At 44.6% G+C, this 21,730-nt stretch overlaps 1 protein-coding gene across 1 annotated transcript in view; it reads left to right on the top strand.

Moving 5' to 3' along the window:
* Positions 1-9,264: 9,264 nt before the first annotated feature.
* celsr3 (cadherin, EGF LAG seven-pass G-type receptor 3) overlaps positions 9,265-21,730 on the top strand; it is a 119,551-nt gene continuing 107,085 nt past the window's right edge. The window contains exon 1 of the mRNA XM_039604686.1: positions 9,265-12,589. Within this exon, the coding sequence (XP_039460620.1) occupies positions 9,265-12,589 (3,325 nt within the window). The remainder of the gene's footprint in view (positions 12,590-21,730) is intronic.

The following is a 21,730-nucleotide window of genomic DNA, read 5'->3' as shown; positions in this document are numbered from 1 at the left end:
ACCATTTCATGTCTCAGATCAAGCACTTGTTGCAGCTGTATTTCTTGTAGTGGTTACACTTTCTTGAATATCAATATCCACGTTCATGTTTAAAAATGTTAGCTTAGCTATTTCACAGATAATAGCCAGTGTGGGCAGAAGGAAACCTCCGGGGGAAAAAGAAAAAAAAATCCCACTGAAAATTTTCAAGATTTATGCGTTACAGCAGCTTATCATTCTGCTCCTTTCTCGACCCTTCCACCCTCCTGCCATCGCCCTCTCTCTCCCTCTCTCTGATGTCAGTGTCCCACTGGGTCCTGTAGTAACTGTCTGTCAGTCATTTTCGTTTAGTGTTTATAGCCAGTACCTCCTCTCTGATCCATTATAAATAGCAGTAAGTGGCACAGCACTCCCTCCACACTGTCACTCAGCGCTCCGTCAATTAGACTTCACCTAATTAATCTGTCCAGTTGCTCAGAATAAGAATAAAGGTACACAAAACAGTTGCACATGCAAGAATTTGAATGGTAAACCTATTAGGCTGTCATTAGAGAAATAAAAAGGAATTATCAAATAAAATGTAAACATGTTTTTTTAAAATTTTGTGTTTATTTAATGAGGCATGCTGAATCATTTGTGTTTACTTAATTAGAGCAACAGAGAAGCAGGAATTGGCCGCCGCTGATTTACGTCAGATTTTTATTTGATTTGACAGCCAGAGCTATTTATAATGCAGGAGTGTTCAAGGGTGGATTGGGGATTCTTTAAGGTCTTAATATTTGTGATGTAATAAGACTGAATATTACTGAGGGCTGAACACACGGAGAGTTATCGCTAGAAGTTGTGGAATGTGTGTTTTTGTACTTCCAGTGTGCTGCTCAGGTTTAATGAGCATTTGTCAGGTCACTGACAACAGTTAATTAGCCAATACCATACCAAGGCTGTAACAACAGAGTCCAAGTGGGTCAACAGTGAGTGTCATAGGTCTTCTATAGGATCTCTGCAAGTTACATAAATTATACATGCATGGCAACATACAGTAAATGACTGAAACTCATTCAGGCTACACGTGGGATTTCTCAGAGATAAAACAGAGTAAAAACATGACATTTAGAATAAGCCTGTTTAGTTGCTGGCTGAATCTCCAGGTTATCAACTTTCCAGGTAACTTAGCTATGACAGCTCTGTGTTGCAGATGGATTGAGTAACACCATTTCACCTGAACTGACAGTAGAAATGACTGTCTTACACCTTTAAGAGAAAATATCATTTATTTAAAGGAAAAAAAAAACATCAAAACTAAATTTTTCATGCGTGCTCTGGCTGAAGTATGGTGTTAACTTTCTCAACATCAACAACTGGTGGCAACATTAAACAGGCCTCAGTTTAAGCTTTACCAGAGTTTAAGAACAGTAAAAAGTCGCACTTTGGGAAAAACAAAACATCATGTCAGGAGTCATCACTGATAAACACTAACATAATGATTATAATGATCATTCCGACAAAATCTCCCAGGAAATGCCAGATAATGTCACAGCTGAGTAATGAAGGAAAAGTTCCCGAGGTCATGTGAAAATTCCAGTTCATGAAATTTCTTGTTGTTGTACGTAACATACAGGAAATGCAGCACTGCTTCCCCCAAAGCAGAGTGACCCTGGGTCACCAGACCCCCCCCCCTTCCCGAGGGCCGGCTCCTGATGCCCTGAAAACACCACCTAATCCAAAAAAAAGTTCAACAACCCAGGTCGGATGGTGGGGGGTCCAGGACAGAGGGCCAGAAACCAATTTTCTCAAGCTAATGAAAAGAATCTCAGTTCAACATGTCAGATGCCTGACTGCGCTTCCAGCAGTGGTAACAAAACAGATCAGGTGGTCGACCCGATGGGCGGCGACAATAACAAATCACCTCAGGTGGCCTGCCCCGGGTCCGGCAGCAGCGAGTGAGACAGTTCTGGTGGCCCACACACACACACACACACACACACACACACACACACACACACACACACCAGAACAAAGGGACAGCAGCACAATACACACACATGACCATCCAAAATAAACAAGTCCATAGCCTGCTCATGAACCCTGGGTCCCTAGACCCAGGTCCTTGAGATTTCCACTAATGAAAGTTAAGCGTCATTAAGTGGATCTCTTCTTCTGGCCAAAGTAGCAGTGTGTGTGTGTGTGTGTGTGTGTGTGTGTGTGAGTGTCCGTCCGTCCTGGTTTTCCTGGGACACCAGGCCTAGAGAGTTGTTCCTGCTATGGGGACCTGCCGCACCTGGAGGTATAATCGCACACCTGCAGCTGATCAAGCCTCGTCAGGGAAGCTACTTAGCAGTGTGGCTGAGCTCCCATCAACGCTGGATCATGGCGTGAGACTTCGCGTCAGTTTCCCAGCTAGTCGATCAGTGAGTGTGAGCTTGTGTAAAGTGTTCTAATGTCTGCCTCTGAGATTTCCCAGGAGGAGTGCGGAAACAAGAGGGCAGCGAGCATGGGGTGCATGGACACTAGGAAGCGAGGACACGGAGCATGGACGCTGGGAAGAAGACACGGCATGGGAATTTATTGTTGTGTGATTATTTGCTACACTGTAAATAAACGCAGTGTCTGAATCAAAGAGTCGTGCATTTGGGTCCTCTTTCCCCACATCCCCACGGTTTGCCAATGCATACCGTGACAGGAAGTGAATAATGTTTCTATCCTTGCTTTCCATTTTTGAAAATAGATTTTTATTATCTCAGAATATTTTGGAGTCGAAGACTGTGGTTATCCCCTCCTATATCTATATTAGGATTGTGTCCTTGGTTGATGGTGTACTCTTCAGCGCAATTGAGATCTTTGTTGTTTAATGAGCAAATAATTTTATTTTGGTAGTCAGCCGGGGTCTGTTTACATCTCAGCAAGTTTCTAAACCAACAGGCTGTTCAAGTTTTCACATTCTGCTGTTATTAGAGTCGGTATAATTGACTGTCTATCCTCCAGAATAAGACCCAGAATTACTTCATGCCAAAAAATTTCCCTCGGTGGATTCACTGCTGTCTGGATTTTATGTGCCCTGATAAACCGGAGGCTATTAATACCTCAAAGACTTTCAAGGGCAAATCGGGATTAAATGGTTATAATGTGAAGGGAATTTTTATTTACGTGAAATATGCATTTTAAATGGCACCTCCCATGGTATTGGTATAGAGAGTATAAGATGAGCTGTACATGCACACTTTGATATTAGCCTATCAAAGAGCTCTGTTACTTTGTAGTGTGTGCTCTAAAAGTGGTTACGTATTAATATCTCAAGCGCAAACTCTCATGCCGCCAAAAATTTGAATGCCTCAGATTGCTTCATCCTGAAAACAAAGATCCCTAATTACCAGCGATCTTGTGGTCTGGCCCAGTTTTCGGACAATAAAATTTCAATTTAGGAATTTAGTGTTAAACGGTTAATGTTTTCTTTGAAATCTGCAGACTTCTTCTTTTGTCAGCTGCAGACACAGGAAATATAACGCAGCTTTTGCATAACTGAGCTGCATTCTCACACTGAAAGAGGATAACAATGAGATTTAATTACTGGTAATTGTGCTGCAGTGACTGAAATTAAAACTGTAACAGCCTTAGTGTGGTAATTTCCTAGCGAGGAATGCTGTAACAATCTGCTATTTCAGTTTCTGTAGTTTTGGTGACAGTGCAGCAAAAAAAAAAGGACCTTGGTTTAATTGGAGGCTCAGTCTCCCATGTCGGCAACCACCTGCCCTGATTAAGTGCGCCATGGGCCACTTTGACCTCTGACCTCCTACTGACGGGTAGCAAAGAGAAGCTTCCGCGGTGTTTCTGAAAAAGCTATCATTACATCTAAACTGTCATTGCTGAATGGGTAAACTGCATAATACCTGTCACACTGTTTCTCACGCTGCGTAGTCACAACTTGTCTAGACATCCTCATGCTCCCCCGACACGTACCCCTTCCAAATCCTGTTAACGCCGCCAGCCTGCGCCACAATAACCTACATTCCACAGTAATCACACTCACTGACAGTGGCGTGCGAGGATGTTGGAAGCACGACAGAAAAAAAATGGCAGCAAATCCCAGGGACAGAGCGCGAGGGTGGAGGCAGGCTGCTGACACCCAGAGAGAAAGAGAGAGGACTTTTCTTTTCTTTTTTTTTATTCTTTAGTGCATCCAAATCTTTTCTGGAAAATGAGGATATGCATTTCGGAGTACCATATTGCTGTGGCGGTGCTCCAAGCTTCTATCAGCTTTGAGGACAAAAGGAAAGAAAGAAAAAGAGAGGCAAGGCTCCAGGCTGACTGAGCCACACACAGACGGATAAACCCACAGTCACTGCAGGAACGTTATCTGTGACATTTGTATTTGATTTACACAGTTGCGGTTACATCTCAGCTTAAAGAGGAAAGACAGCTCATTACGATATTTGACCAGTGTGTTTGTGTGTGTCTGTGTCTGAGGGGTAATCACGTTACGTCATGCCCACTTTGAATTTAACTTCCTGTATTACGTATTCTAACTGAATAATAACAGTAAGTCAGAACAATTACAAAACAATGTTGCATGCACATAGATGGTTGACACAGCTGTTTCACTAGTATCACAAAATATTTCATATCTCTATATTACTTTTGGTTAATCATTTTTAACACCCGTTTCTCCAGTTGCCTTATAAAAGTCCAATATATTAAATGCTGTCTAGTTAAATAAGAACAAAAATCAAAAAGGAGCTTCAGTTATGCCTGAGCTTCATGTAAGGGTGGATTCTCATTTTATTTTGCATGCTAAGACCAGGGCTCCTCAAACTTTTTAGGGCAGGGATTCCTTTGCAAAATAAAATAAATCCAGTTTCCACTCTCACTGCCCAAAACGCCAATTAAAACAGAATGAACTGACTTGCAAATCTTATAAACTTGCACTTTATTCACAGTATTCTATGTTTAACATGGAGAAAATTATCATGTTAAGAAAAACATTGGCTCATATTGATTTTGATGGCAGTAACATATCTCAAAAAAAGTTGGAGTAGGGCCATTTATTGCTGTGTACTATCCCCTCTTTTTTTAAACAACACGGAGTAAACATCTGGGAGGTGAGAAGACCAGCTGCTGGACTGTTGGAAAGAATTGAATTGATGTTGTATCACACAGGTGACTTAATATGGTATTTGGTAAGCATTCCCCATCTGCACATGTGCAATTTTATTTAATATTGCAGGATATTTTTCAACTGGTGGAAAAATTATTTTCATACCATGTTGAGAACCACTGAGTCAGACAAGACTACACAAAACCTCAAGGGAATGAGAAATGAAAGAATTGCTCCGGTTTGGGGATTTCCCCTCATCTTTCTATCACCTTCTATCAAATGTAATAGAAATCAGTGTAACATACAGACTCAGACACGCAAGGAAGGCAAGGATGTGTGAATGCGCATGCATCCACAGATGCTGGCAGAACCATAGGGCTCAGATTTTGGATGCCTTTTTTTTTCTTTTCTGGGCGCTGATGCCAGAACAGACTGACACGCCTTGTGCATCTCCTCCCATCAACAGGAATAAATCACATTCAGCTTCATCCGTGTCATTAGAAAAACTGCACCACCCAGCCGGCATTACAAATTGGTACTGAATGGGAAGATGGTGAGTAGATAGGGGAAATTTGTAGCCAGCATATTTGCATAATTTTTTTCTCAATAAGTATCAGGAAATGGATCTGCCCATTTAACCATGCGCGAATTAGTGTTAAATTAGGAATGGTGTCGGATTGCGCGCATGTGTCTTTAACACTGATACCATCACAATAATCCTAGAGTAAAACGTGGGGGTGACACCTCAGGGACTCCCCCGTCTTTCTCTCTCTCTCTCAGTGTGTGTGTGTATCTGTGAATTACTCGTGGATGCAAGAGAGAGATGACGTCACTTTTCCTTGAGCTAACCTAAGCTTACATCACCGCACTGGAATATAAGATGCTGCTTGACAGGGTGAGACAAAAGCACATGAAAACTGAGAAGAAAAAAACGGAGGAATTGATGTATTTCCAGGAAATGAAACATCCTGAATATATCAATAAAGCAAAAATGATTTATTACAGAAGGACTAGACTGAACACAGTCTTTCCCCTTGAAGTAAAGTTTCTAAAAATTACTTTTTTTCCTATAATCCATCCAAAACTACTCGTGTAAATTTTTCTTTTTTATCATGAAAAATGAAATAAAGTCAAAGTCTTATTTCTAGGACTTCGTTGCTGAAGTCCTAGAAGGTGAAGGGTGACAGACCTGGGAGGAAATGTGTTAGGACGGCAGATGATACGGCGATGACGGCGTGATTGTGTAAGATAAGGGTTTTTTCTAGCTCATATTCCAGTTGTGGACATGGCGACCGCCGCGGGTGCTGTGTAACAGCCCTGCGCACCGGAGCCAACCATTATGAGAGAGAGAGAGGCTGTAGAGATGCAAGCAATAGGGGGAGGGGTGGAAAAGGAGAGAGGAGGAGAGCGTGATTGTGTGTGTGTGGATGGATGGATAGTAGCTTGCCACAGCCACTGCTAGAGGAGCGCGCACACACATACATGCAGACTCACACACACACACACACTGAAGGCTAGTGTGTGAGCCAGCCAGCCAGTCAGTCGGTGTGAGTGTGTGAGCCATGTTGGATGTGAATGAACGGGAGGAGAGATGCTGCTGCCGCGCCGCTCCTAACGCTCAGACCTCCAGCTCCACGGACCACAGCGGGTAGATGCCAACTCTCCAGGCCGACAGAGAGACGGGGGAGCCTGGGGGAAGGTGTCGGGCGGTGCTGGCGGTCCTGGAACTGGCCACATAGCCGGAACGAGGGACAGAGAGAAGTAACGGGGGAGAAGGGAAGGCACACTCGTGAAAGAGAAAGAGAGAATAGGCAGAGGTGGAAGAGGGAGAAAGGAGGGGAGACACAGAGAAAGGAGAAGACTAAATGGCTGCACCGCTACCGGGCTTTACCCCGCTCCTGCTCTCATCTCTGGCACTCCACCTGCTTCTCCTCGGCCCTTTGTTCGCCTTCACCCCGGGGACGGTGAATACAGGAGGAGTTTCCAACAGATGGACCCCGGGCCTCTGCTATCGAGACGCCGGTAAAGTGAGCCAGCAGCAACAGCAACACCAGAGCGAGGAGGCAAGGGAGTCGCCGAGGGGCAGCTGGAATCTACGCCCAAGCAGGTGGACCGTGGAGCGGATACAGAGAGAGGGATGCTCGGGAGTGCAGCGCGCGGGAGAGACGCTGAGAGGATATCTGCGGGATGGAGCGAAGGGGAGGCGGAAAGAAGGACCGAAAGGAGTCGGGACGTTTTGGAAGACTGCAGACGGCCCTCCGGCTCCATCGTCACCTACTCTCCAACTCCACCCCGGTATTAGGAGCAGGTTGAACTCCGATGGCGTCGGTGGAGGAGAGAGAGTGGAAAGAGGAAGGCTGGGCAGAAAGGGCGTTGTTTCACCTCCCACTTCACCTGTTTCCACCCCCTCGCCGGTTCAAAACGGTAAAAAACGGGCAGTACAAAGGACTAGAGCGTGCGCGCAACGGTGGCCGGCGTCGCGACCACACCTCGCCAAACGTGGTGCCGCCGGAGCCTTTGTGCACGCCTCTGGCCTGAACGGGGCACCCGGAAGTGGAGGGAGGAGAGGGGGAGAAGTGTGGGAGAGGGCTCCTGAGGTGAAGAGACTGCTTGCTGCATGGTGCTCCCCGACACACTGGCCGTGCCCCGACAAACCACCTCTCTCCGTGGCCAGCACTCCCTCACCTGGCCTCTTCCCAGCCGGTTTCTCTCACTGCATTCATCCTCTTTCTGGATACATTTCACCCCACGCTGATGCTTCAAACCACACATTAAAATTCAAGCCTACTTTTACCAACAATTCAGACTGTGTCCGGGCATCTCAATTGGATTGCGTGTGTAATTTTCACAACATTCAGCAACAGCCAGTTTACAGCAACAAGGCGAAGCGCTGGGATGGCTCAGTCAGCGTGAACAGGAGGGCTGGTAATTGTTCTCATTTGGGCTGGCATAATGTTATCGATCCCAACAGGAGCAGGGAGAGGGGTGACGATAGCGGTTTGACGGGGTGCATTAGAGAGAATGGAGGAGGGCCGACAGGTGGGGGAGATGAGGGGAGGGAAGCGTACAGGTGTAGCGCGCTCGAGGAGATTAGCAATCTAGGTTGTTGGTTACCTCCTCTCTGTGAAGCAAGGTCTAAGCGTGCCAGAGTTATTCATGAAAGGAAGGAAAGAGAGGTAAATGATGGGAGAGGGGGAGGGATGAGCCACGGCAGCAAACACATTCATTTATCTAATTATCCGGATAATGGTTTGGCTTTTCTGATACTGAAGCTCTCGTGTAGTACTGATAATGAGCTTCAGCGGGGGAAATTAGCACCAGGAACCGAGGGGCAGAGCAGTCAAACCCGGAGAGAGAGCAGGGCGGACAGGGTGGGTCCCAGTGGTGGCTCTGGTTGTTTAGACAGAGAAGAAATGGGGGATGGATATTTAGCTGAATTTACGACACCCGAGGGAGGCATAGCTCCGAGGAAGCGCCTCATCCAATTTGCCCTCAGCAGCATTATTTCAGAGACGCCCTGCCGGCAGTCCCCATCCAACAAAACCACCGTCCCCAAAAACGCGTCAAAATACTCTGAATACTCTGGCTCTGAAGTTACTCAAACAGCGCCCACTCAAACAGAAACAGACGAGAGCTGGGAAAGTGGGAGACGAGTCACAGCGCTCAGTCTGTCTGCTGGAGAAGCGAGAGCAACTTCAGAAACACAGTCTGCCGGTGACTCAGGCTTTTCCTCGCCTGCTAAGTTTCCCGCTACATCTCCCAGTCACTCTGAAGCAGCAGTGCAGCCTGCAGCAGAGTACCTGTCGTTCGTCTCGGAGGTTAACCTGACCACATGGTCTGCGCATTCGCTACACTCCCCCCGTTTAGAGGAGCTTTCAGCACGACGGACAGCTCCTCCAGACGCTGGGCGCGTGTTTTTGTGGAGCAAGTTCAACACTAATAATAATAATAATAATAATAATAATAATAATAATACTAATAGTAATGATAATAATAATAATAATAATAATAATAATAATAATGATGAGGAAGAGGAGAGAGGCGGCGGGGGAAATAGATATGAGTCTGAAATAGAAAATTCGCTGTGGCGTGGTCAAACGCAGTGGGAAAGCGCGCAGAGAGAGATGGCTCACCCAGGATGCGCTGGTAGCATTTCCACTGACTGCTCAGCTACCGCGCGCGAGGACGGCGCACATATGCAATTAAAACCCGGTAAGCAAGTGCCACTAGAGCCCGAAGGTGTCAGACAGGCAACGGGGCGGCAGATGGAAGCTGGAGGAGAAAGGCAGAGGGAGGAAAAGGGCTTTGAGGGGTCCGCTGTTGCTGCTGCCTCTGTTTGGGGAAGAAAATTACAGGTGGGGGAGGGCCAGAGAGAGGCGCGGCTGATGGGAGGGAGAGAAATAGGGGCAGAGGAGGAGGAGTGGGAGAGGGGAAGGAGAATAACAAAGGCAAGCCAGGCAGAGGAGAAAGATGCAGAGGGAGAGAAGGGTCAGGACAGGGGCAGTAGCACCACCATCACACAGCCAGATAGCAAAATAGGGAAGAAAGAAAGCCAGGGGGATGAAAGCCACCAGGGAGGAGGCAGAGGGGAGGTGGAGGGGGAGGAAAAGAAAAAGCACAGTTCAAGGGGAGAGAGGAGCCTGGAACGACTGATAATCGTAGCAGATGATGATACCTCACAGGGAGAGACTGAGAGGAAGATTTTCATGCCATGGTCTCGCTCGAAACGTGCAGCCAATAGGCATCCCCATTTCTCCCAGTACACCTACCAAGTACATGTGGCTGAAAACCAACCGCCTGGCACCTCAGTGATCATCATGTCTGCCTCAGATCCAGATGGAGGAGATGCAGGTAGGCTGAGCTACACAATGGCCCCGCTGATGAACAGTCGATCGTCCGACTACTTCCACATCCACCCAGACACCGGCCTCATCACCTCCACTCAGATTCTTGACCGAGAGCACATGGACCTACATTACTTCCGGGTCACAGCGACTGATCATGGCTCCCCTCGCCTCTCTGGCACCACAATGGTGTCCATCACTGTTTCAGACCGGAATGATCACTCTCCTATATTTGAGCAATCAGAATACAGGGAGACGATTAGGGAGAATGTGGAGGAAGGCTATCCCATACTACAGCTGAGAGCGACTGATTCAGACTCCCCTTCCAATGCCAATATTCGTTACCGGTTTGTTGGTGACTCAGCTACAATGGCACGGGCGGCCTTTGAGATTGACCCTCGCTCTGGCCTCATTACAACCCGTGGGTCAGTTGACAGGGAAACGAATGAACACTACACCCTGCAGGTGGAGGCCAGCGACCAGGGGAAGGATCCGGGGCCACGCTCTGCTACCGTTAAAGTTTTCATCACCGTGCTGGATGAAAATGACAATGTGCCACAGTTCAGTGAGAAACGCTACGTGGTGGCAGTGAAGGAGAATGTCAGGCCTCATTCTGAAATTCTCCGTGTCAGCGCCACAGACCGTGACAAGGACAGTAATGCTGTTGTTCACTACAACATCATCAGTGGCAACAGCCGTGGGCAGTTTTCCATTGACAGCGTCACTGGTGAGATCCAGGTGGTGGCACCACTAGACTATGAGGCTGAACGAGAGTACACGCTCCGCGTTCGCGCACAGGACAACGGGCGGCCACCCCTTTCTAACAACACTGGGATTGTCAGCGTCCAAGTGACAGACGTGAACGACAACCCGCCCATCTTTGTCTCCACACCATTTCAGGCATCCGTGCTTGAGAGCGCCCCGATTGGTAGTTCAATCCTCCACATCCAGGCCATTGATACAGATTCCGGTGACAATGCTCGCCTGGAGTACAGGCTAACTGGCACAAGCTCTGACACGCCATTTGTTATCAATGCAGCAACAGGTTGGGTCACTGTCAAGTCCATTCTTGACAGAGAATCTGTGGAGCACTACTTTTTTGGCGTGGAAGCCAGGGATTATGGCATGCCCCCTCTTTCCGCTACAGCCAGTGTGACTATAACAGTGATGGATGTTAATGACAACCGCCCTGAGTTCCTCCAAAAGGAGTACTACGTCAGACTGAACGAGGACGCAGCGGTTGGCACCAGCGTAGTGACTGTCACAGCTGTGGATCGTGACGTCAACAGTGCCGTGACCTACCAGATAACAGGAGGAAACACCAGAAACCGCTTTGCTATCAGCACGGCAGGAGGGGGTGGGCTTCTCTCCCTAGCTCTCCCACTAGACTACAAACAGGAGCGGCGCTACGTTCTCACTGTCACTGCCTCAGACAGAACCCTCCATGACACCTGTCAGGTGCACATCAACATCACAGACGCCAACACACACCGCCCTGTTTTCCAAAGCGCCCATTACTCTGTTAGTGTGAACGAGGACCAGCCACCTGGAAGCACCATAGTCGTGATCAGTGCCACAGACGACGATGTTGGCGAGAACGCTCGAATCACGTACTTCCTCGAGGACAATATCCCGCAATTTCGCATCGACCCAGCAACAGGAGCCATAACGCTCCAGGCAGAGCTTGACTATGAAGACCAGATGACCTACACGTTGGCTATAACAGCCAAAGACAACGGCATACCGCAGAAATCAGACACAACATACGTTGAGGTGAATGTTAATGATGTCAATGACAACGCACCTCAGTTCCTCAGTCCCAGGTATCAGGGAACAGTGAGTGAAGATGCCCCTTCCTACACCAGTATTCTCCAAATCTCAGCCACCGATCGGGATGCACACGCCAACGGTCGTGTTCAGTACACCTTCCAAAACGGTGAGGATGGGGGTGGAGACTTTACCATTGAACCGAAATCCGGGATCGTCCGAAATAGCAGACGTTTGGATCGCGAGAACGTACCATTCTATGAGCTCACTGCTTACGCTGTTGATCGCGGTGTACCCTCTCAACAAACTCCCGTCCACATCCAGGTGACAGTCCTGGATGTGAATGACAATGCCCCTGTTTTCCCCGCTGATGACTTTGAGGTTTTAGTAAAAGAAAACAGTGCTGTGGGTTCTGTGGTGGCACAGATAACAGCCACCGACCCTGATGAGGGTGCCAATGCTCAGATCATGTACCAAATTGTAGAGGGCAACATCCCGGAGATCTTCCAGATGGACATCTTTTCAGGAGAGCTCACGTCACTCATTGATCTTGACTATGAGACGCGCAACGAGTATGTCATCGTGGTCCAGGCCACGTCAGCACCTTTAGTCAGCCGTGCTACTGTCCGAATTCGATTGGTGGACCAGAACGACAACAGGCCAACTCTACAAGACTTTCAAATCATTTTCAACAACTTTGTGTCCAATCGGTCCAACAGTTTCCCCACCGGGGTAATAGGGAGGGTACCTGCCCACGATCCTGACGTGTCAGACAGACTGTACTACACCATCGACAGGGGGAATGAGCTTCACCTGCTGCTCCTGAATCACACCAGCGGAGAGATCCGACTGAGCCGAAAACTGGATAACAACAGGCCGCTGGTGGCTCCCATGCTGATCTCCGTCACGGGTAAGAGACCATGAAGGGAAAAAAGTGAGAGAAGGGAGGGAGGGTGCATGTGTGTGAGTGTGTGTTTGCAGTCAGTTTAGGTTGCTCTGCAGCTTTATTCAGTGTAAAAAACATTGTGATGATAAGGAGTCCAACGCCACAGGTTTGTAAGTGAGTGAGAAAGTGGGATGATAAGGCTGCATGTCACTTGGCTGAGCTCTTTGCATTGCTTCTACCTTTTCCTTTTGTGTCTTTCTTTTGTCCTTATCAAAGATACATTTTTTAAAAAGTATTTTTAAGTGGGCTGTCGGAAACCCATCCCATGTGCACATATGCCGTGCTGACTCAATGATTCACTGGAGACAAAGCCAAAAAAGAGTAGTATAGACAGATAAAAGAGAAATATTGATAGAAATCGAGCTGTTATTCAGGTTACATTTACCTGAAAGAATGCGAGATAAGCGACTGATGTTGGCCTAACACATTTTCAAAGTGTAGTGAGAAAGACATGTTTTCCGTGTAATGGGGACTTTCTGTGGAAATGAAAACACAACCGAGCAGTGAAAACATTCAAAGGATGGGCTGCTGAGGATAATTTTTAATGTGCTGTCATATCTCATTTTTGTATCAGTCACCATGGTTGCCATTTTTCCAGACTGTTGCGAGCATTTGGCGTAAAACTGGCGTTTTATTTTAGGCATTTTTCTTGGTGGAATGGGAGCTGCCTGTAGTTATAAGCAGAGATCAATATCATGGCACTGCAAACACGGTTTGATTGACAGGATCCAGGCTAAGTGCAGTCCAAGTTGCCATAGCAATTTTGCACAATTAAAAATCTATCGAGCCAGGAATCGAGAGCGTGCATGACTCTGACAGGAAGAGTCAGATATCCCTGATATCCCATTAAATTGTCTTACTGCTTCGCAAATGTGCTGTCTCTCCTGATGAAATATGCCACAGGATCAGCCTCCGTCAGCTTCTCAACTTAACTTGTTCATCACGCAGAGATGCACCGAAGAACGAGATTAAACTGAATTCCTGTTTTGTTTTTTTGGTTAAATTAATATTTTAAGCTATATTTTTTCACACTTTGTTGATTGTTTGTGTGTATTTCTCTCTTAGCTTCGGGATAAAAAAAATAAACCCCTTTTAGGGAGTCAGTAAAGATACTGATGTTAATGATCAAAGCCTTTTGAACACAAAGAAAGTGAAGAGGAAAAGAAACGAGTGCAGCATTGTTGTTTTAAGGACCTGGATAGTGCTGTGTTTGTATTCTGTCACAAAACATTAGTAGATGAACGCTGGCTGGGGACTGTGTGTGACCTCCTACCCTATTTACACTGTTCTGATATGAGCCTCACCAGTGATGATCATGGTTTATAGATATTCCACTTGATGTCATTTTGGATGAGCGAGTTAGGGATCCATTGAGCAAAGAAAGAAGTAAGGGGAATGAGTAAATTAAACAACCAAGAAATAAGTGATGGAGGAGGTGAAGGGATGAACATGGCTGAGTGAATGAGTCACTCATAGTCAGAGCTGTGGGCGTGAGATAACTATATTAAGGATATCTGTTCTCTGTGACATCATACAGGGCCAAGACTAGAAGAAACTCTCTGAGCCAGAGGATTTGGAGCAGTCTGTACAGCTTGTACATACACTGAACTCAGCATTTATGACTTTGGCCATGTTTAATATTGTAACAACAAAACTCATAAGTATTTGAAATTTAAAACCCAATATCACGTTCTTAACTTAAAATGATCCTAATAACTGCTCTTTTAGTGTAGGATAGACATAATGTCCTAGGATGAGGTCCTGGGCTGAATTATTATCTCAGTCCGCCCCTGGGGCTGGGGATTTACTGTCACACTCAATTTAAACTGAAGATTAAAAAGAAAAATCATTAAAAAAAAAGGCCAATTGAGTCAATAAATAAGTCACCGAGTAAATGAGCTGGAGTGTGAGCAAAAGTGCAAGTGAACAAAGGAATTAATATGAATTTGCGCATTTTTAACAAATGAACTAACTTGCGATTAAAGAGGAGCAACGGTGAATAAGTGAAGAAGTCAGGCAACAAGCAAAACTGCTGAGTGTGTGTGTGTGTGTCACAACTGCATGTATGTTTGTATATTTGTGTGCGTCGACCCTTGTCTCCATTGGCGTCTCACAGTGTGCGCTCAGCTCGCTTGAACCAGACGTATGGATTCATTTCCAATTTTCTCACTGTTTTTCTCTCACGATGAGCATGCTTTGCCCTCTCTCCTCGTTCCTCTCTCTCCCCATTGCTCCAGGATTTGACAGTTATGAGATTATAATGAAACAACAGTCAGCCAGAGTCAAGCTCGGAGCAAAGCTGTCACTTTCATTGTGTGCTGTGTGTTATCTGTGACTGCCCGTCCCTCCTCTACCCACCGCTTTCTTCTTCTTCTCCTCTTTTATTCTACCCATCTTTGGGTGGATGAATGAATTCTTCATTTTCATCCTTTGTAATAATTCTTCTGTCCATTTTTGTGTCTTTCCTCCATCAGCCATCTTCTTTCTCAGTTTCTCCCTCTTTCTTTCCCTTCGTCCTCTCATTTCCCTCCTTTCCCTTATTCCATATTCACTCATGTGCTATGCTCTCCTCCTCTCCAGTTTCCCTCCTGGCATTCCTCACCTAACTCTCATGGGCTGTTCCTCTTCCATGGTGAAACCCTTTCAGCTCTGCTCTTCACTCCATTTCTCCTCTTTTCAGTTTTCCTCTTCCCCTCCTCCCTCTCCTGGTGCGTGGCTGTGCATGTACTGAATGCCTGAATGTGTTGTATACTATCAGCAGGCATGTGCGAGTGTGGTTTATGTCTGTGCTTCAACAGCTTTTCTTCCTACTCGTGCTTGCGCATTATTTGCGTGTGTACAGCACTTCTTTGTGCTTCTGTGTTCATAAGTACGTGTGTGTACTCTCAGGTGGCTCAAAGCATTGCACTTGAGGGTGTATTCATGTCTTCTCAATGAATAATATCTATGTACGCCAGAGTTCTGGGACGTCTCTCCTCTCTCTGCCCGTCTTGCTTTCTTACTTCCTCATTCGTCCATACTTTCTTCCCTCGCTGTCTTTGTCTTCCCTTTCCATTTCACTCTCATGCTCTCTTTGACAGTTTGTCTCAGTCTGTCGGTTCTCTGGGTAATTCTTGTGTTCGTAGAGATTAAACACACCATTCATGCGCGTGCTGACAACAGTTTAAGGAACACGAACACACATGCATGAAACTGGCTTTAGGGTCAGCTGGTTGTGGCAGCAATAGCACTGTTTGGCACCCCAACAGGATCAGTTCAAGGTGCCCTTGAGCAAAGTAACCCCCACCCCCCGTCCCCCAACTGCTCCAGTAGCCAGCAGCAGAGACTGTGCTTGTACTGGCAAACTCCCAGTAGTGAATGTGTGTAGCTGTTTTGACTGCACAACAGAGTTTCACTGGAACAGCAAACTCGAGTCTGAGACAAAGACACCATGGCGTCATCATGTTCGAAGGAGTTTGTTGAATAGTCCTTTACCTCAGCAGACAGTTTGAAAAGGCTCAGTAAAACCTCTGATATTTCATAAAACGAATGATGGCTAAATTCTATTTTACTGCTTCGATTTCTGAGTTCTGATATTTTACATTTTAATGCTGAAATTACTAAATGATCTACTACTTGCACTGTGAAAGCTAAACAATAACCCAAACGAGACTGTAAAGCAAAACAAAAAAGAAAAAAAGGAGTTAGTGATAATTATTGGCATGTTTGTCGCTGTATACACATTGTCTCTGGATGATTGACTTTAGAAATTAAGCATGTATTGACTGCACAGATGGTGTGAGCTGGGGCAGTTTGTGTTGTGGATAGGTGGAGCACTGACATACTTGTATGACATTTACTGTGATTGTGGTACATGGAAGACACTGGCGACTTCATCAGTTACATCAATACTGCTTTATAGTTTTTGTTGCATGCTTTCAACAAGTTTGAGATGATTTGAGCTTCATGACCCGATGTGTTATCAGAAGATAGGTACACTGGATACTCAGGTCAAGAATACTCAGGTATGCAGTGGCATTTAAACAACAGTCATGTAGTACAAAGGAGCTCAAAGTGTGCCAAGAAAATATCCCCCACACCATTACACCACCAGCCTGCACTTTTAAAACAAGGCTGGAAGGATCCGCGCTTTCATGTTGTTTACACAAAATTGTGATTGTGATGTGAATGTTGTAGCAGAAATCAAGATTCATAAGATCAGGCATTAGTTTTCTGTTCTTAGTTGATAGAGGTGGCTGCCAGTGTGGTCCTTAGCTGCTGTAGCACATCTGCTTCAAGGTTAGCTGTTTTGGGTTCAGAGATGCTCTTCTGCAAATCTTGGTTGTGGTGAGTCGATATTTGAGTTGTGGTTGCGTTAGCAACTAACAAACCAAACCCAAATTAGATTACATCAACGTGAACATACATACACGAGTTTAATTTATTTTGTGGTGCATATGGCGTCGTGAATAAACATGCATCATATAAAGTACAGTATAGCAAGCGTACACAGAGGTCAGTGCACAGTGAATTCACTTACTGTACATATAGGCCACCGCACTGATGTTAACTAGAATCTCATAGATGAGTACACTGATGTTTCACGTGTCAGGCACATTTACATGGAGGTCTGCTGAGAAATGTAAATGCCCCAAAGCATATGCATTCTGAATTATGTTTATTTTTTACTATATTATAATGTGTTTTTACACAGTGTTATAACCCCTGAGGTAAAACAAAATGAAAATGGAGTCTACATCATTCATATTTCATCACTATTGTTGATTTCATGGTTGAAATCTGTTCTTGCTGTTTCTATTTTCAGAGAAACAGCACCTTTTAGAGGAAAATGCCCAAATTGTGCTGACGAAAAAAATTATTGCTTAAGTAGTTTTCAATGGCATGACATTATTTCATAGTATTTTATATTTAGATTACATTTACAGCTCACTACACAACTACTGCCATTCTTCTCCTTATTCTTCTTCTTCTTCTTTTTTAATTCTGTACACAACTATTTCGGTCACTTTTATGTGTCTTCCAGGAATTGAAGTAATAAATATCTTCCTCTATGAGATTGGCTGACTCACGAGTCTGCCTTGGAGCGAAGCTTTCTAGTGTCACAACCTGGCTCAGAAGGGCCATGACTAAAGGAGGAGGCACGCTGTTTATCAAACGCAGCCAAAAAAGAAAGCTTGAAGATCAGAAAAATCTGTTGTGCAGCACCTGCAATAGTAGAGTGAAATTGTGTGCGTGTGTGTGTGTGCGTGAGTATCATGAGAGAATGAAAAGACATAACCATAAAGAAACACGGCAGAAGAGCCAGAGATGGGCAAACATCAATTTTATAGACTGGGAACACTGGGTGTCCTCCAAGTGTTTAACCCTGGAGTCAAAATCTTTTGCCTTCAGACATATTTGGATCATGTCATCTAAATGAGTCATTATCTAGCGTAAAATCAGCTTTATTACCTCCTGCCGTGATTATCCGATCATGGGAAGCTATGCTGATGTTTTTTGCTAAACCATGCACATCACTCACAAGATACACACGGAGCATGAGCGTGTACAAAATGGGCTCAAACACATATCATCATGAGTCCATGACATGTCCAAAAGCCCACTTACCATCCACAGTGAACTACACGTACAGTACAGAGCTAACCACAGTGTAGCACTTTAGAAAAAACTTCCACCAACCCATTAAAGTCCATTAGATGTCCTCTAAATGTCTCAGTCTGAGACTGAGTCTGTGGAGTGTCACATACTTTCTTCTCAGAGCGATGCAGAGCCAGATGGCAGGTTTCTCCAGTGGGTAATTAGTGTCATGTAATCATGATATTAAACCTGTAATCTGGACAGGTTTTCATACTGGCCAGTTTCTGTCCCATGTTTCATATCAGTATGTTTTTAAGCTTTGCTCAGCTCTTAATTATGTCATAATTGCAGATATTGGGAAATACAGGTGGTGACTTGTTTTGACGTAAGACCAGTGTCTATTTATGAACATTTGTCTGATTTCATGCAGTGGCTTTTCGCTCAGTGAACGTCAGAGACATTTAGTGGTAGATATTAGCTATTTTATGCAAATAAACAGATTAATGAATAGCAGTTGTGTCTGTGCCCCAAGCTTTCATATTTGCAGGATTTGCAGTGAAGGATGTTTTAAATGTCAGGTTACTTTGCAGTCATGCAGCTCTACAGGTTGCCACCGGGGATCTGCCCTTTATGAATGAAGTCCACTTGATACATATCTTTCTCTCCCTGCTAAGAGTGTGGTTTGAGTGACAGAATAACTGCTACAAAACAGCGATAAACAAGGCAACATTATGCACAGGAGGATTTCCGAGGACATGAAAGACTATTCTGACAGACATTTATACGGAGTTGAGAGCATTACAAATTCATGCTCCCTGCTGAAAGACTTGCAGCTGCTCTGGGAATCCTCTGTTCCTGAAATCTGCTTTTTACACCTTTTTTTGGCACCTACACTCATTCTGAGCAGCCTAACATGAAAACCTGTCCACTTAAAAGCGTCTTATTAATATACCTTCTTATACTGGAGACACATAGTTCTTATCTGTCAATATCTGTCCAGAAAAGAGCTTGAAATAACACAATTTTAAGGCTGAAACTGGTGTAGATTAACCTTTTATAATGGAGGAGCAAAAATCGAATCTTCACATGCAGCCAATTTCTCCAAAACTACTCGAGCCCTCCACAAGTTTTTTCTTTGAATGCTTGTAACGATTCCTTTTCGCCGAAGAAGAAACATAAAACTCATTAGAAGTGCTTCGCAAACTTCAAGCCTCCTAACCTTTGAGGCATGAAGGAGCCAAGTACTGAAAGGCAAGAGGAATTATAAGATTTCATAAACAGCAGGGTTTTTTTTATGACCTGTTTATGCTCATCTGGGGCCAAAGGAGGATGAGAAAGCACAAACTGGAACATGCTAGAATTTCGGTGCTATGTTTAGCGTTGACTCATCAATAAATCATTACCGCATTAGGTTTACGACTCTAACAGGATTATTGTAAACAAACAAGATCACTGCAAGGGGAGAAGCTGGACAGTAACCCAGCCTCTCGAGACGCGGAGTTGGATTTAAAAAGGATGTAGCAGGCTGTTTGGTACCACCTTCGGGACAGCTCGGGATTGCTGTCACTTTTTATAGTGGGGGAAATAATTATTTGATCTCCTGGTGAATCTGTAAGTTTGCAGTCTCTTATTTTTATGGTCATTTCATTTTAATGGAGAGAGTGGATCAAATACGTATTTCACTCAATGACACACGAATTAATTTATAACTTTTATATAATGTGTTTTTTCTGGATTTTTGGATGATATTCTGTCTAGAGACTGTTCATTTCTTTGGACGTGAGCAAGCTCACAAATTCAGTGGGGGATCAAATAATTTTTCCCCCACTGCACATGAACTGAACTGAAATATACTTATAATGGCGTTTCAAAATTTGACCTCATACGAACACGTTTGTTATTAATTGGTACTCGGGTGATCAGCTTTGATCACATGGTGCACCGTAATTGTATCCCTGAATTATTAGCGAAAGAATTGTGAATCACAAGGATGTGACACATATTGCTGCTCTTGTAAACAGGGTTTTAATTGGTAGTTAGTTGTCACTGCGTTCTCTAATTCTTTGGGCGTGTTCAGGTTGGCTGCATTTTGGGTTGGCTCTAATTATCCCTGCATTAATTTGGATTTGGCCCGGGTATATGTCACACCAACCCACAGAGGTTTATTTGGCATGGTTTGTCTTCCATGCCATAATTTAGGATTACATTTTGACTGTATAATTTACACTTTTCTGTTTTCAGCCTTTCTCTTCTGATTGATGCTGCAGTAACGAGAAAAGACATGACACATGGTCAGTGTTGGGGAGTAACGGAATACATGTACCGCCGTTACGTATTCAGAATACAAAATATGAGTAACTGTATTCCGTTACAGTTACCGTTTAAAAAGGTGGTATTCAGAATACAGTTACTTTGTTGAAATAAATGGAATACACGGCGGTACTTCCCTGTTTCATATTGTCGCAGGTCAGGACTGTTTGGGTTTGTTTGACAGCTACGTTCTGTTGTTCCAGGCGGCAGCGTTACGGTTGCCATGGTTACAGGGTGACGCGCTCTCTCTCTGCGTGTTTCCTGGGTGAGAGAGCGCTTTTTTGTTGTTGTTGTTGTGCTAAGCTAAAAGGCAGAATGCTACAGGCATAGCTCTAAAGCATGTAGCCTGATGGGCAGTGTAGTCCGTGCTGCAGGGAGAATGGACTACCATAAGTCCGAGCTGTCACGGAGCAAAAACGGGAGCTGGAAGCATGTAAATATAATAATAACCACAGCAGCCAAGAAGAGTGCCTGACGAGCCCATTTGTAAGTAAGCTATTAAGACTCAACTGTACAGTGTGTTCGTGTTTTCCTCCGGAAAAAATAAGTTCTGTTGGAGCAGCCTTTCAACGCCTCTCTCTGTCTCCCGCAAGCAAAGTTGACCCAGACAACAAAGTAAAGCTAGTTTTCGGCTACCAGCCCGACACGAACCCGACGTATTAGCCAGAGGTCCCTTTACTACGTTTCGGAGCCGCGGACCTTCAGTAACAGTAATAAATCACAGCAATAGTACATTCATGTAGTTGTAAACAGCATGATAATATATTAAGTATTCCAAAGTATTCAGAATAGGTTACTCTCATTGAGTAACGTAACGGAATACGTTACAGAATACATTTTGGGGCATGTATTCAGTATTCTGTAGTGGAATACATTTTAAAAGTAACCTTCCCAACACTGCACATGGTACAATCGGACTAATAAATAGACACAGATACATTTGATTTTTTTCTTAATTTGATTTCAATCTTACCATATAGAACTTGTATTTAATGTATTTTTCATACATATTTATTCCATTATCTACTTGAAAATTGTGTTATGTAATGCTTAAGTGTGTATTTGTGTGGCTCTTATATGGCCCATATTGAATCATAACAAATCTCTGAAATAGAATTTGAAAAGATGAAGTTATACATATAAATTTGGTTTAATTCAGAGCAGATGTCCATAACTTGGGGATTTATTATTGCATGCAAGTAACCCTTATGCTAACTA

This window comes from Oreochromis aureus, linkage group 20 (assembly GCF_013358895.1).
Source record: "Oreochromis aureus strain Israel breed Guangdong linkage group 20, ZZ_aureus, whole genome shotgun sequence".
Taxonomy (NCBI): Eukaryota; Metazoa; Chordata; class Actinopteri; order Cichliformes; family Cichlidae; genus Oreochromis; species Oreochromis aureus.
The sequence above is the reverse complement of the archived record's forward strand: the minus strand, read 5'-3'. Positions and strand labels throughout refer to the sequence as shown.